This window comes from Alosa alosa, chromosome 6 (assembly GCF_017589495.1).
Source record: "Alosa alosa isolate M-15738 ecotype Scorff River chromosome 6, AALO_Geno_1.1, whole genome shotgun sequence".
NCBI classification, from domain to species: domain Eukaryota; kingdom Metazoa; phylum Chordata; class Actinopteri; order Clupeiformes; family Clupeidae; genus Alosa; species Alosa alosa.
This window is the reverse complement of record NC_063194.1, coordinates 12,046,526-12,062,294: the sequence shown is the minus strand read 5'-3', so window position 1 is coordinate 12,062,294 and position 15,769 is coordinate 12,046,526. Positions and strand designations below refer to the sequence as shown.

At 40.0% G+C, this 15,769-nt stretch overlaps 1 protein-coding gene across 1 annotated transcript in view; it reads left to right on the top strand.

Annotated features, from left to right (window-relative positions):
* Positions 1-15,769, top strand: part of LOC125295599 (carnosine synthase 1-like) — a 50,203-nt gene that overhangs the window by 21,591 nt on the left and 12,843 nt on the right. The window contains exon 4 of the mRNA XM_048244941.1: positions 15,457-15,658. Within this exon, the coding sequence (XP_048100898.1) occupies positions 15,457-15,658 (202 nt within the window). The remainder of the gene's footprint in view (positions 1-15,456; positions 15,659-15,769) is intronic.

Sequence of the window (15,769 nt, the reverse complement as noted above, 5' to 3'; positions counted from 1 at the left end):
TCCAATCAAAGGTTTATTCGCGGAAGCGGGAATCAGCCAAACACATCGACCAAGACCAAGACACCATTACATAGGAAACACTAGGGAAGTCAATAAAACAAGCACGATACACGAACAGGGTTGTCACATACAATACACTGGGTAAAACACATGAGGTACAGTAAAACCTAAAGAAAGACTACACAAGCTAACACATACATGACAAGGTAAACGCAATTACACTCACTAAAACTGACATTACACAAACCAGCATTCACACACATTGCATTCTGGGAGGCTAGCACTCAGTCCAAACGGCACCGACGTTACAGTAATAATAGCCCACATAGGCTAGTGTTACTATTTTTTTGACACTTCTACCAATCAGTTTGGTAATATAACAGACTAAAATGCCAACAGTAATCATTTTCACAATTGTTTTTAATGGATGCTGATACATACAGTCGGTCAAGACGTTCGGAAAGGTTACCGCCCCCCACGAGGGGGAAAGCATGCTAACCTTACACAATGGAAGTCAATGGGCGAACTCGCTAACAGTTAGACTTTATACATTCGTTTTACATTCAGGTGGAGTTCTGCTTGTTTCTGAACACAATAATTTGAAGGAATTGTGTTTACTTAACTGCCCAATGTATGCTAACAACTTAATTCACCCTCCAATGTTGACGACAAATTTCTCTGGAAGCTATATTCAATGGTAGCATCATTAGGTTGCTAACTGGCTAACTTTATATTGTCAGTGTAACATAACCAACTGGTACACATTACTTGTTAAAACTATTCCCACGCCCATTGTAGGGAATGTGCATTCATGTGAAAATAAATTCAGATGCAACTTACGAGTATGTGATGTTAAGGCAAAAGGGTTAGCTTTCCAAAACGAGCTACACAGTCCGGCCATTGAAAGCAGTTCTACAATGAGTACACTCGAGACAGTTCTGGCCGTTTAGCTGGAATTAGTAAAATGAGGGAACTTAATGTTACTCTTAACCTCCTTGACACACAGATAACTCTCAGTTGAAACATGTTTGTGCCGTTTAGTGATGTTTGCTAAAAGATTTAATATTTTTATAGGTGTGTTCTGTACTTAAGCCGGTGCACCTCCATTAGATTACATGCAATCGAAACAAATGTTTTCCCCCTCGGGGGCTTTTCAGCCATGGTAACCACGGCAACTGGGGGCGGTAACCATGATTATGACTAGTTGCCGACTGTATGCCATTTTATAAGCGCATGCGCGCACACACAGCAATTCCCATCTCCCACCCTTGATAAAATTCAAATTCGCGTAGCACTCTAGAATCTTTGCTCCTTTTCAACTCCAGTCACCAGAGACTTCAACCGTCACTTTTCTGTCATGCCTCTTGACTGAATGTGCAAGCTGTACAAACTCTGCTGTCATCATATCCCAGGTAAGAAATACAGTACTTTTGTATGCCAATTGAAAACATGAATTTATTCGAAATATATTGTTTTCATAATGGAATGTTAATCAATTATGTTTAGAATTAGCTAGTGAGCTAACGCTAGCGATGTTAGCTGTTAATGTTAACTTTTCCAGTAACTAACTTCACTATTATGTGTAATATCTGTTTGTTTGAAGTGTGTCTGTTTAGTTTTAGAATGAAATATCAGGCGCAAGTAAGTTAGCTTTTACGTTAAAGTAACTTAGCTACATTTAAAGTGGCTGTTACCATGCCGGCTAGCAGACACAGATGTAAGTTGTTAACGTTGGAATGAATAGCTTCTAACGGTTAACGTTAGCTTCTACCTTGCGAACTTCCATGGGACATAGGTAGGTCACATTATTTAAACTTAATACATGTAGTGCTATACATATAGTGTTGCTATGACTGCAAAGAGTTCCAGTATGAATTAAGTAATATATCAGTTATCTACCCACTGATTTAAGAAACTGCAGTTTAATATAGCCATGGTCATTAACATACCTGTCATTTAATGGATGTGAATGGGGCAAGTGTGATGGGTGGGTGGCACCTCAACATCATGCCTACAAGTAAAGGGATTTAGTTTGTGAAGGGTAGTGTTAGGGTACATGTTCTTCATTTCATGGCCCTTATTTGCTAGCCTGGTGTTACCATCCTATGTACTTCCGGCCAAAATTTGATTTCAGCCTTGCACGTAGTCTGGCCCAACCCACAGTATGCGGTTCGCGTACGACCGCGCCAATCAGCGAACAGTTGAGTGATGACACGGAACTTGCCTGCCGAGTTGCTTGTAGTCCAGCGAAGCTTGTAGTTCAACAGCATAGCAACAATGGCGACGGAGGAAGAGACGCTAGAAGCTATCCGCGAAGTTGTCTCAACTCTTGAGGGCATCACGCAATTAAAGCAGGAACAAGAGGCTTGTCTTGTCAATTTTTATAAATGGCAGACGTCTTATAACTCTCCTTCCAACTGGCTTTGGGAAAAGTTTGATTTATCAGATGGTGATAGCTAAACCTAAACGCACAAGTGTAGGCTACTACATGCATCACTACTTATCATGTTTTCAAATAAACGTTTGCTGCTCGTTATTCTTCCCCCTACTCTCAAATTACCTTAACAAAATCAATGCGGCATAGGCCTACTTAAGGAATGGAATGTTAGCTACTAGCTACCCTACCGAGCGGGGCTCAAGGCGAGGCGGTGTGTCTTGACGTGAGCTAGCCGGTTACCGAGCGGAGCTCAAGGCAAGGCTGCTGTGATTGTGCTTGACTGGGACTAGCGGTTACCGAACTGGGCTCAAGGTGAACCGCTCCGTGTTTGTGTTTGACAGAGGCTAGCCTGTAGCCGAGCTGGGCTCCAGGCGAGGCTATCGGGCTTGTGGACAGTAACGTTAGCCAGTCACCGAGCGTGGCTCAAGGTAGGCTGCGTTGTTTTATGCCGAACAACTGTTAGTTTAACTGAGCAAGCTCCAGGTTAAATAACACGTAGGTCGTCAGTACAATCCAACTTATCCGAGAGTGTAGTCTGAACAGCCCGTGGAGAATGAAGTAAGCTCCGACGAAGTCACTGGACTGCGTAGAACAACAATCGTCTGATAAGAGGCGAGAAGAGATAAGAGGGAAAACTGGCGTGTGACGAGCTGATATAATCTCGGCGACGTGGCGCTTTTGGTATACAACTCTCGGTCTGTGGCTGGCGCAAGTTAGAGATATATCCACTACGAAGAGACTGCCCTGGCGGTCAGGTAGCCTGCATACTAGCCAGTACTGAGAGTAGTAAGAGTGTAGAGCGGAAGAGCCTGAAGCGTAAGTGGTAAGCGTAAAAGCCTGAACTCCGGCGCACAGCATACGTCATTACCAAACGTTGCTGATTGGTTAAGGGAACTCCAATGATTTTAAACCTCAAAATAAGCATCCGCCCATTACGGAGACAGATTATTATTACTTTGTTCCAGACTGTATGACAAAGAGAAACGTAGTCACAGGCGGTAAGGACCAGGCTACTTATTTGCCCCTTGTTTGATGTACCTGACTTGCTCTGAGGCATGTGTTAAGATGCATGTGAGTGTAGTAGTGCCTCAGTGATGGTCTTTTCATGTTCTGTGTGTTTTGCAACGTATTAATCTTAGTCTCCCTCTGTTTGCAGTTGGTGTGTTGTGAGGACTGCTGCCCTGAGAACACTGAGTGCATTCTGGAATATTCCAAATGTGTGCCACGTCCAAGCTCGCAAGAGAGTTCACTCACCAGGTAAAGACACACACACAATGTTATTTTGAAGTATTAAAAAACATTGTTGTTTTAGAATTTTTGAACGAAATGGTTGGTAATTAGCATGTTTACGAGTATAGTTTACATTCCGATATGATGGCAGAAGTGTCTTTGTGTACTGTGTGCCAAAACTATACTATTTAGCATGGTTGTGCAGCTACTTCAATACAATACTTCAGTATTGTAATTTATCTACAGCACTACCGTTAAGCGTGGGAAAAAGGTGGAGGTGGAGGTGGGGGTGGGGCGGGGATTGCATGGAAGGGAGAGGCATGCTATTTCAAGAGTTGGACACCCATTCACTTTACTTTTTTAGCACAGTTAATTTGGACTAAATGCATCAGTTTTTCTTCTTTTTTTTTTTTACATGGGTTCCTCTGAATTCCCCATCAAAAACTATACAATAAACTCATATTTTTGTTCAGTCTCTCTCAAATTTGAAGGGTTTGTTACATAAACCATATATTTTTTGCATAAAACGTAAAAACTACTAACGTAACGTTAATTTACCCACTGCATTACAGATATTGGTTTGTACCGTCACTGTATTCAAGAGTTCGGTGATGGAGAAAGTGAACTTTCTTTTGAGATTACACCTATCAAAGATTGTAGCCTTTCCCAAAATAAGTCACGCTGCCCCTCCATTTCAATTGTTGATGCGCCGAAAGTAGACCTATCATGCTTATCAAGTGTAACTCTCTGAAGACATCCTTAAAGCAACACCAAAGAGTTTTTTGTACCTTAAAATAATGTTTCCAAAATCGTTTCAGCGGTTCATCAACTCGTAACAGGGTGAACGGCCCTCTATCGGCTATAACCGCAATATGTAAGTTTGCCGGATCGGGTAGCGGATCTGTAGTTCGATGGAATGAGACCTGAGAAACTACAAATTTGACTCACGTCTGATGTCGCAATACATCGTACTTTCATAAAATCATGCAACATATTCTACCTTGTCTGTGGATATTGTTATTTGCAAAGCCGGTGCTGGATAAACAAATAGTGCGTGCGACAGAGGAAAAGTTCTTTGGTGTTGCTTTAAGGGATGGCTGTTTCCTTCTGGACAACGAGGATTTTGCCTTTGTGAAGGAAAAACGTTAAGACGGCTCTTTGGTTTGTGATGTGATACAACATAATGATAGACATCACGATGGGAAGCAACCATCATGATGCCATGCCCCAACATGCCAGTCACTAATAGGCACTATATGTCTTGTCCTGTCAATGCACCACCTGTCTATACTTTGTATATCACTTTTCTGCTTTTTTGCACTTCTAGTTAGATACAAACTGCATTTTGTTGTCTTTGTACTTGTATTCTGCACAAATGACAAAGTTTAATCTAATCTAAAACATCTAAAATTGTTATCGTTCTGCTTTACTTTTTTTGGTGGTTCCTATGGGTGAAAAACAAACAACTTTCATATGTACATTAGCAATGCCCTATAGGAATTGGAATTTTGTGCGTTGATACATTTTGAAACCATTGCACCACTTCAATACATGATGTCTGTAAGTTTTACATAAATTAAATAATTTGCACATATATGTTTGTGTGTTGTCAGTCATTGTACATTTAGATTGAAATTGAATGATTCTTGACATTGAAATTATATCAAAATATATGTCAATAAAGGCTGATGTAATTTTGACATCAATGTCGCATTTATTTTTATTTGACATTGAAGCTTAATATTGAATGATATCAAAACGACAACATCTTATCAAATAGATGTAGAATTGACATCAAAGCTTGACATTGAATGATATCAGAATAGCATCAAAACGACATCAACATCTTTACGTCAAATAAATGTTGAATTGACATCAAATGCCAACAAAGTATGACATCAAAATAACATCAAAACGACATCGTGGAGGTCAAAATCTTGACATCAGTACATTGACGTCAATACAACTTTCATTCTAGACGTGTTTTTTGACATAATTTTGACGTCAATGTTTGATGTCATATTTATGTTGAATTGACATCAGATGGCCAGAACCACCATACTCATAAATTGAAGGACAAAAAAACACATACCTTACTCACATAAAATGTCTTTGTACTTGAATAAAAAGTAATACAAACATATTAGTTAATTATCAAAGTTGTCAGTTACTGGGCTATGCTGTGCTAAAACAAATTCGATCATCGGGACATTACAATCCATTTTATTCTATTCTATTAAATGAAGATATACAAATATACTCCCCCACAATAACTTATCTATGGCCATCTATTTTTAGCTGTTAAAATATTTTGACCTGCTTTTTTGTCTATTTGTTTATTTTCTTTAAAGTTCTCAAGAAACTTGAGATTGGTATGAAGGAGTGTGTTGTGTATTAGAGCAATTTGATCTTCCTGAATCTCAATATTATGATCACAGCAAATTTGGGCAAATTATTAATTACATTTTCACGTAGGGTAACTTGTTGCAGGGCAACTACACATAAACGGTTCCATGTCTTCCGATTGGATGATTAATGATCAGTTTCTTGAGAACTGATATCAAGAGTTCAAATTAGATCTGCTGTATAGTGGAGATTGAAAGGACCCAAAAAGTATCATCCTTGCATGTATTATGCTGTTGCTGCATTTTGACATCGTAAACGTTCGGAAGAGTGAAAACAAAAGCAGTTACACAATGTGCCTTTCCTAATAATGTCCAGTGAATTAATTTAGGCACAGGTGGACTCCAATCAAGTTGTCTCGGACTCAGACTGGTAAAAACAGATCCTTAGATAAACAGGTTCCTTTATTGGTTCAGAGGATAATTCAGCCGAATACAGAAGGATTAAACACTCAAAAGATTCAGTCTTTCAAAAGCTCAAAAAGGGAAAACAGAGGATCCAAGGAAATATGAACAAATTCTAACAAAAGAGCTCACGCAAACTGGAAGCGGCAGGAACCAGAGGCGCACAGCATAAGTCCTTGAGTCCAAGATCGACGAGGCCAGACACAGACTGGAGAATGCGGGAAACCTTTGTAGGAGAGTTAATGATGCAGTGATTGCTTGCAGGTGAGTAGAGCTAATAGGCAGGTGAGTGTGAGAGATTCCATGTGACTGGGGAAAGCGGGGGTGTGGCAGTAGGAGAGTCAGGTGCTGGAGTGGCATGAGGGGGCGTGGCCGAAGGAGAGCCCGGTGCCGGTGTGACACAAGTTGTAGAAGCGTCTCAAGGACCATTGATAGAAGTAGGATGCACCAGAGCTCAATTACAAGTGTCAGAACAAGGGTCTGTAAATGGCATATTTTATTTAGTCTTTTGTTTTTTTATAAATTTACAAAACACTCCAAACACTTTTTGTGGAGTATTGTGTGTAGATTTTAAGATGAGTCTAAAACATAAAAAAATGTGGAAAAAGTGAAGTGCCATGAATACTTTCCATATGCACTATATATACAGCTCTGGAAAAAATGAAGAGACCACTGCACATTTTTTGGATGTCATCCTACGATTGCTGATTGACATTTGAATGGGTTGACACTCAGCAACCGTAGGATGACATCTGAAAAATGTGCAGTGGTCTTGTCATTTTTTTCCAGAGCTGTATAAATAAATACAAAATGTCTGTTTTCTTGGTCAAATAATAATATCAAACCTTTCCTATGAGTAATTATGGGCTTAACTGTATGTGTCATTTACGATGATATGCACACTCCTCATTTGAAATGTGGGCGAATCATCTGCTTGCCTTTTGATTTTCTCTGTTTCCGCTCTCTTCCTTCCCCCCGTCTCTTCTTTTCTACCCCTCAACTAGGCCTTCCCCCCTTCTGAGTTGGGTTGGGCTCAGATATGCTGGACCAGTGGTTTACCCATGACAGGGTCAGATCTGTTTGAGAATTAGTTGCTATTGGCTAACTCCAACTTACAGTATGTCATGGTCTGATCTATATCGCCATCTATTCTCTGAAATCAGGGTATAGTGACGAATTGGCTCGGTTTGTGCTGATGTTCCACCTCGTGTTGTTTAAGCATCACTCCACTAATGCATCGTTACCCTAAGTGCTTTTCTCTGCCACGTTTATTAATGACTCCACTTTATCTCAGTCGATCAACAAACAAAGAGCCCAAACAGCACACAAATGAACACGTAATAAACAAACAAAAAGGGAGGTTTGCATTGCCTGTTTGGCTTGCTATGGTCTTGTGCATGTAATTTACTCATAATCTACTTTTATCCTTTTGATATTTTTATCCATGACGGAGGGACATAAATGCATGTGGTCAGCAAACGCTGTCCATATGACAAGGCCCCTGATTATACTGTATGTAGCTCTGATTCCCTGTGTTGTGATCTGCTGCCACTCTGCCTCCACCGTACTGCTGCCACTGCCTCCACCGCACTGCTGCCACCTGTGGACAAGGAGGAGTGCGAGTTATACAACAAAATTAGTTATTAGTTGTTAGTGGCAGCACTAGTATAAAACCTCTAAAAACAATCACAAATAGGGCAGTTCATCACAGTTCAACAATTGAACAATCAAACAAACAGATATTCCACATAATACTGAAGTTAGTTACTGGAAAAGTTAACATTAACAGCTAACATCGCTAGCTCACTAGCTAATTCTAAACATGACTAACGGCTTTGATTAACATTCCATTATGAAAACAATATATTTCGAATAAATTCACGTTTTTTAATTGGCATACAAAAGTACTGTAATTCTTACCTGGGATATGATGACAGCAGAGTTTGTACAGCTTGCACATTCAGTCAGAGGCATGACAGAAAAGTGACGGTTGAAGTCACTGGTGACTGGAGTTGAAAAGGAGCAAAGATTCTAGAGTGCTACGCGAATTTAAATTTGATCAAGGGTGGGCGATGGGAATTGCTGTGTGTGCGCATGCGCTTATCAAGTGGCGATAAGCATCCGTTAAAAACAACCGTGAAAATTATTACTGTTGGCATTTTAGTCTGTTATATTACCAAACTGATTGGTAGAAGTGTCAAAACAATAGTAACATTAGCCTAGTGGGCTATTATTACTACTATTATGATTATTAACATTTTTGGTTCTCATATGGTGGTCAATTCAATGACGTCAATTCCATATCATTTTGACGCCTTTTTTCTTGATATCAAATCAACGTTGATTTAACATCAATCATATTGACCCAAGTTTTATAGACCAGTGACTACATGTTAGATTGATCCCTTGTTGGACCTCTTTACAACAACAAGCAAGCCATAGCTTGTAATGCTAAAATAGTATGAAATGATAGATGTTCAACATGGTGGTCAAAACCTTGACTAATTCTTGACATCAAATTGACATCACGGTGCCCGCTGGGAAAACCACCCCTGGCTCTGGCACATTTTCCAAGTGAGATAGGGCATTCTGTCTTGTTAAAGCGCTTATTTGTATCACTAACATTCAATGTGTGGAACTTATACTTGTGTGTGTGTGCATTTATGTGTGTGTGTGTGTGTGCCTGCATGTCTGTGTGTGTGTCTGTGCTTGTGTGTGTTGTGTATGTGTGTGTGTGTGTGCCTGCATGTGTGTGCATGGATCTTTATGTGTGTATTTGTGTGTGTTCATGAGTGCGTGTGGATGCGTAGTGTACAGTCACTAAATGTACACATACAGTACATATATTATTTATTGTATGGTCCCCCATGAACGGAATTCCATGAAACTTGGCATGCATTCAGAGGGTGTTATAATTATCCTACACTTCAAATTCAGTGCAGTTTTGACCCTGTCAGCCAGAGATACCTGCGGTTTCAACACCTTATTTTTGCTTTTTCATTTTTAACTAGGTGGCACTATACATCAAATGATATGGGATGTGTTGACATGGCCCCTGAGACCAACATACTAAAAAAATGTGGTCCTTCTAGGCCCTACGGTTCTTGAGATATTCACACAGAAAACTGTGTCCGCCCTACCCTCCTTTCAAAAACAATAGTTCCAAGTCATCCTTGTGGGGCTACATGCTCACCAAGTTTCGTGCACCCTGGTCTTTCAGTGTCCCGGAATCGTTGACACAAAATTACTGAATAATAATTTAAAAAAATCCGGAAGAAAAACAACTCTGACTAAACCTATGATCGCCTTTTCCTCTGGGCTGTCATAATAACACCAATGGGCTAATTTTTCAGACTTTTAAAAAATTCAACAGCCAAAGCTAGAGACAGAAAGAAACTGGCACGTTATACTGAAGTGCAAAATCTCACTCCAAGCTGAACTCAAAACTTAAGAATCCTGATTAAGCTTGAAAATCACCACAAACAACCCAATCAATGTCCAAAAAACTATATACATTTCACTGTAAACTAAGTTCCTGTCAATGCTAATGTGGCATCATTACCGTATTTTCCGGACTATAAGTCGCACTTTTTTTCATAGTTTGGCTGGTCCTGCGACTTATAGTCAGGTGCGACTTATATATGAAAAAATATATAATTGAACATGTTTTTAAATGTTAATTTATATTAACTGACATGAACCCTACGTGAAACATTACGTCTACAGCCGCGAGAGAGCGCTCTCAAATGCACAAGTCCTGTGCACTTTCAGTCAGAGATTAGTGCTTGCGCTATGCCTGAAACACACGTGCATACCTAAATCGTCAAATTGTGGCAGGGATTCTATTTATAGCCGGGCCTCAGATTTGGACAAATAAAAGCATAATTTTGTTTCAGTTTAACTCATAAAAGAGCGCTTCTTAATATTTTATATTGTTGGTTTGTATTGTTGCCAATGAAAAGTAATTTACACCATGAGTCTCCAACACATTGCTCTCATTGCTCTCAAGCTAGTCGCATGCCGCACCCTTCTGAGCTAGAGGCTGAAGCCTACATTTAAACACAATTGTTGCTGCCAGGCATCAGCCTATGAATTTTATAAAAAAGTAAATCATGCATAATTTAAAAAATAACTACATTTAGGCTATCTTAGACATCTTTGGCTATACGGAATAAGGTTTCCCTTGCAGCACAGCACACGAATGAATGAAAGCGCGGATACCTTATCTCGCAATAAGTGGATGGCAATCGAAATTCCCGACACTATGAAACTTAATAGTAAGCCATTAAATACCCCACAGATTTCAGTGGTCATCAGTCCCGATATTTAGCAATATAATCAACAGTCCAAACGTAAATTAAATCTCAAATTAAACATCTGCTTTTGATAGCCTACCCATGCCGCTCCAAACGAAAAGTAGGCCTATGTCTCACAATAAAACGCAATAAAGGACTATATTATAGCTGACTCGAATACAAGCCATGGCCAAATAAAGGTGCTGTGCTTTGCGCAGCCTATTTGAGGATTTACGAGTCTCCTAAACATTCCTCACCTGTTATCTAGACATGCATGAAAACATTTGAAAACAAAACGCACTGCCATGTAATATGTGATGCTGTTTTGCTACTAATTATCTTTCACGTAATGAATATGCACAGAAAGTGAAAGTAGGCCCAATCATCAAGTTGGCCTGTTCACGTCCGCAATCGAACGTCAAATAGAGAAGTCATCCATGTTCTCTACGTTATAGCCTAGGCGGTCATGCTTCTGTATTTGCAAAATTCCTGACGGTTCCTGATCGCTAAATGTTTGTTTTCCTTTCCTGTCGATAGCGGTTGATGTTGAAGCACCTAGGCTATAATTTGACTTTAGCGGTGACAAATCCCGCTGAGAGAGAAAGAGCAACGAAAGAGAGGCACCCCCAAAGTGGTCCTGCGCGCGTGTGTGTGTGTGTCTCTGCATGGGGTTCAATTGAAGTCAGAGTTGGTCCGTCAATAGTCCAGGGGCGTCACTACACCTTATTCACTGGGGCACGTGCCTTAGTAAAAGTCTTCAGTGCCCCAGTAAAATTCTAGCGCGGCTCTAGCTGGAAACGGCATTCATGAGCGCATCTCCGTGCCTGTCACTTACCAGCCAATAAAAAAAAAAAAAGGAATAAAGAAAGAGGCCATAATAGCCAATCAGGAAATAGCACCTCTGTAGCTGGCTAAGATTGAACGCAAAAACCAATGAAAATCGTTCACATGATTCTTCCGAGTGTTTAGTACTGCACACACATACACTGTGGAATCCGCTGGAGCTCGTTACATCACTTTGAGCATAGAGTAAGTCGTCCCCTGTTTAATGTTACAACAAATTCAAAACTTGTTTGACATAAAAAATGACAAGTTGATCGCTGTTAGAGAGTGTTACCCACATAACTAGCATCTGTTTATCAATGCTTAGCGTCATTGTAGCCTAAATTTAGCAACAGTTTACCAGCTTGTGCTCTCTCCCTCACACACACACTCACACCATGCGTATTCTGCAGGCACACATGCGGACAATTAATAAGGATTTATACGTATACTGTAGAGAGAGTCCTGTAAAAGTAGCCTATACTGTTTGTGAAGCTGTCCTACTGTAAAACTAAACATAGCCTTCTGATAAACTATTCAGAGATGGACATCAGAAAATTATTCCTGAACAGAGGCAGAGGGAGAGGAACAGTGAGGAGGATGAGGGAGGTATGATAATTTTGCCCACATTTACGGTAACATTAACATTAATGATGGTAATAGCCAGTGCTGTGATTTGATCAATGGTTTAATGGCAAACTTAAATAAGTTTGCTGCATTTGCAAATGTAGCCTATAATAATATACACAGAATCAGAGTAGCCATCTGTGTAGATTATTATAGGCTACATTTGCAAATTATCACCAAAAGTCAGTATGAAGGCTTTAGTAGGCTATTTAAGCTACAAAGAACTGCAGTATTGCCAGGATGTCTATAGGACACTTGCCTGGGAGGGAAGTATATCTCAATTTTGACTAAAAATAAGCTTCCCTTGTGTTAGTAGGAAAGCCTATTAAATTCATGCAGTGAGTATAGGCCTACTTATGCCTATGTGTTTGGATGTTGCTGGATAGTGGCTGCTACAACAATTGAGGGAGAGAGTGCTGGAGGAGGAGGAGGAGGAGAAGAAGGTCGAAGAGAGGGAGAAGAGAGGGGAGAAAGAGCACAGGCTGGGCAGTCCAAAACCAGGCAGGAGGAGGAGGAGAGAGACAGGCAAGAAACGGATGAGGACATAATGGGGGCTAGACGTAAAACTAGTATGGAGGAGGATGTCTGTGACCTAGGGGAGATATGTGATGGTCCAAATCAGGCTAGCCATTTATTTCATATTGCGCGCACAGTTATTTATTTTATTTTTTTAATGTATTAGGAGTTGGGGGCCTGTGCCCCAGCAAAGCTCTAGGTCTCGAATCGCCCCTGCAATAGTCCCGCATTCAGGCCGCTCCATTATTATATTAATGTCAGACAGGGTACAGGGTAAAATGTGTGGGAATCTCTCGCATTATGATGGCTAGGTTTGCGGGACTTTTATTATTATGCTCAATACTAAGTAGGCCTAATAATTTATTCGCAATACCCGCAATTCCGCGCTGGAATTTAGACCCTTTTAAATGTGCATCTTTTTTTTCTCACTCTCGGAGGTGGCCAGCCAAGCAATTGTTCTGCTGCATGCCAGCCTGTGCCAATATATCGTACAAAATGATTGATTGCATTGTAATCTCCACATTTTTAGCTACATTTTCATGTATCATCTCAGCATTTTTGTTCAGTGAATCTTTTGTAAATTGCTTTACAATTACCGCCGGGCCTATAGGCCTATCGTTTCGGTCACGTCTAAAACTGCATCTTTTTCTCTCTCATGAGCATTTAATCTGCTGCCAGCTTGTGACTCCACATCGCCCAAAATGCTTGATTGCATTGTATTCTCCACATTTTAGATACATTTTGGTGCACCTCATGGCATTTTCTTTCAGTGAATCTTTTGCTTTGCAATTACCTTCCTGCCCCCCTCTTGGCTGCCTTCACTCCTTCATCTTCATTAATCTTTTTGGTCTCAATAATCCAGTTACATAGTCTCTGTTTTTGGTTTTGGATTTTGTTAAATACATTTCTAAATAAATGCGACTTATAGTCCGGTGCGACTTATATATGTTTTTTTCCTGCTCATGACGCATTTTTTGACTGATGCGACTTATACTCAGGAGCGACTTATAGTCCGGAAAATACGGTACTATACTTTTGTATAGTTTTTACACACACACACACACACAAAGACTTATCTACAGGGGTGTTGGTATTTATGAGAAAAACCAACACAAAATCTGATAGGCGAGTATATTAACGGATAACCTATGGTGATGTCCATGCCCCATGTCAGTAAATGTTTTCATGCAGGCAGTGTGTTTCTTACATTCAACAAAAATATGTTACCTATTTTCATAACTGCAACTATTCAAATTGATGCAATACTATAATTTAAATCATTATTCATTCTCTGTTCACAAATCTGGAGGATGTTCTGATGAAGAATCTGTTGTCACCATCATTACCACAGCCAATTCAGCCAAATTTAAATTGAACTATTGAAAAAAATTAACTTCAAGATGCTCTATCACATTATTGCATTTAAAGAAACAAATGTGGTTAAAAGTAACGAGTACTTCATGCTCATATTTCAAATGTAGTGAAGTCAAAAGTACAGTGTTTGTCTTTCATAGTCGAGTAAAAGTCACTAGTTTCCAAAAATATTAATACTCAGTAAAATACAGATACTCAAAATTTAAGTATAGTAATCAAGTAAATGTACTTAGTTACTGTCCACCTCTGATAACAATGCATAGATTGTTGTTCATATCATTACAGTTATGGTTGTAATGAATTCATCCCTAATCAATGCCATTAGATAGTATGGTGGATTTTCATGATTTAAAGGGATGTAATCATGGGTTTCATAAGGGTTTATAATATTGCATGGGTTTTCATGTTTTAGAAGAATGTAGTCATGAGTGTCATAAGTCTTAATGTCACTGCATTTGCTGTGAGCAGGGTGAGGTCATTGTATCTTGTGTAGGCCAGACCAACTATCAGAGGAGTGGGGTGAGTGGAAAAGTACTGGGGGTACCAGTAGGAGAGCATCTCCTGGTCAAGGGAAGGGGGGTGTTATCCAGCTGGTGAGCACCGAACAGGACAGGGAGTAGGAGGCCGCTATGTCTTATGATTTAGGGCCTATCCAGCTAGGAAGAGAATCAGATAAGAAGGCCCTATTTCCCCAAACTGGAAAGAACCAGAAAACCACTATTTTACCTATGTTTCCTATGCATTAGACAGGTTTGCATATAGTTTTATGCATGATGGGAAGATGGTTTCCACCAATGTAAGCGACCCTGCTTGGTACTGATTGGTGAAGGTTGTTGTTGGAGATGACGTGAGAGGGTGGCACGTCTCAAGGGCCGAGGAGTATAAAATAGTGTATAGCCCTCCGTAGTCAGATCTCGTCGGGGGCCCCAGCTGATGACATCTCCTCCCTATTGCTTTGATGGTTGGTCTGGACTTTGGTTAGGCTGTACTATCATTGCAATATGGAGAATAAAGATCAACAGTCTTCAAGTCTTCTGTCTACATTGTCTCCTTCGGACGCCTTGTTCCAGAGTGCTAAATTACTAAATAGTCAAGTGGTAATTGTTAATTGGAAAATTGGATTCGGAAGTGGACATTTTCCACGACAATAGAATAATACAAAAAGGGGAAGAACAGGACTATGTAATATTACTAGACACTAAAAACATATATAAGCACATAACTCCATTCAATTTGTTCATGAATTTCTATATGGGGCATTTGGTCCCCCACCCTTGATCGAATTACATTGTAATTCATACAGTACAGTAAATGAATTTACAACATTTTTAACCTTGTTGTGTCTCAGGTGTTGGTGCAGCTCTCCACCTCTGGCTGGGGCTCCCAGGAGAGTGCTGCTGTTTTGAGGCGACAGGACAGGGAGGGGTTGCTGAGAGCTGCAGCTGCCCTGGTCCCACAGATGAGAGAGGGAGAGGCCATTCTGCTGACAGCCTGCTACCCCTCCATTCAACCTCTCCAAAGAACTAAGGTTAAGAACTCACTATTCAAAGGTAAAGATAACATCCTCTTGTCTGAGTCTAAAATTAATATGTATCCTTCAGGACTTCAGAGAAAATGTGTTTATTGAGAAAATGTGTTTATTTTTATTTTTTTTAATTATC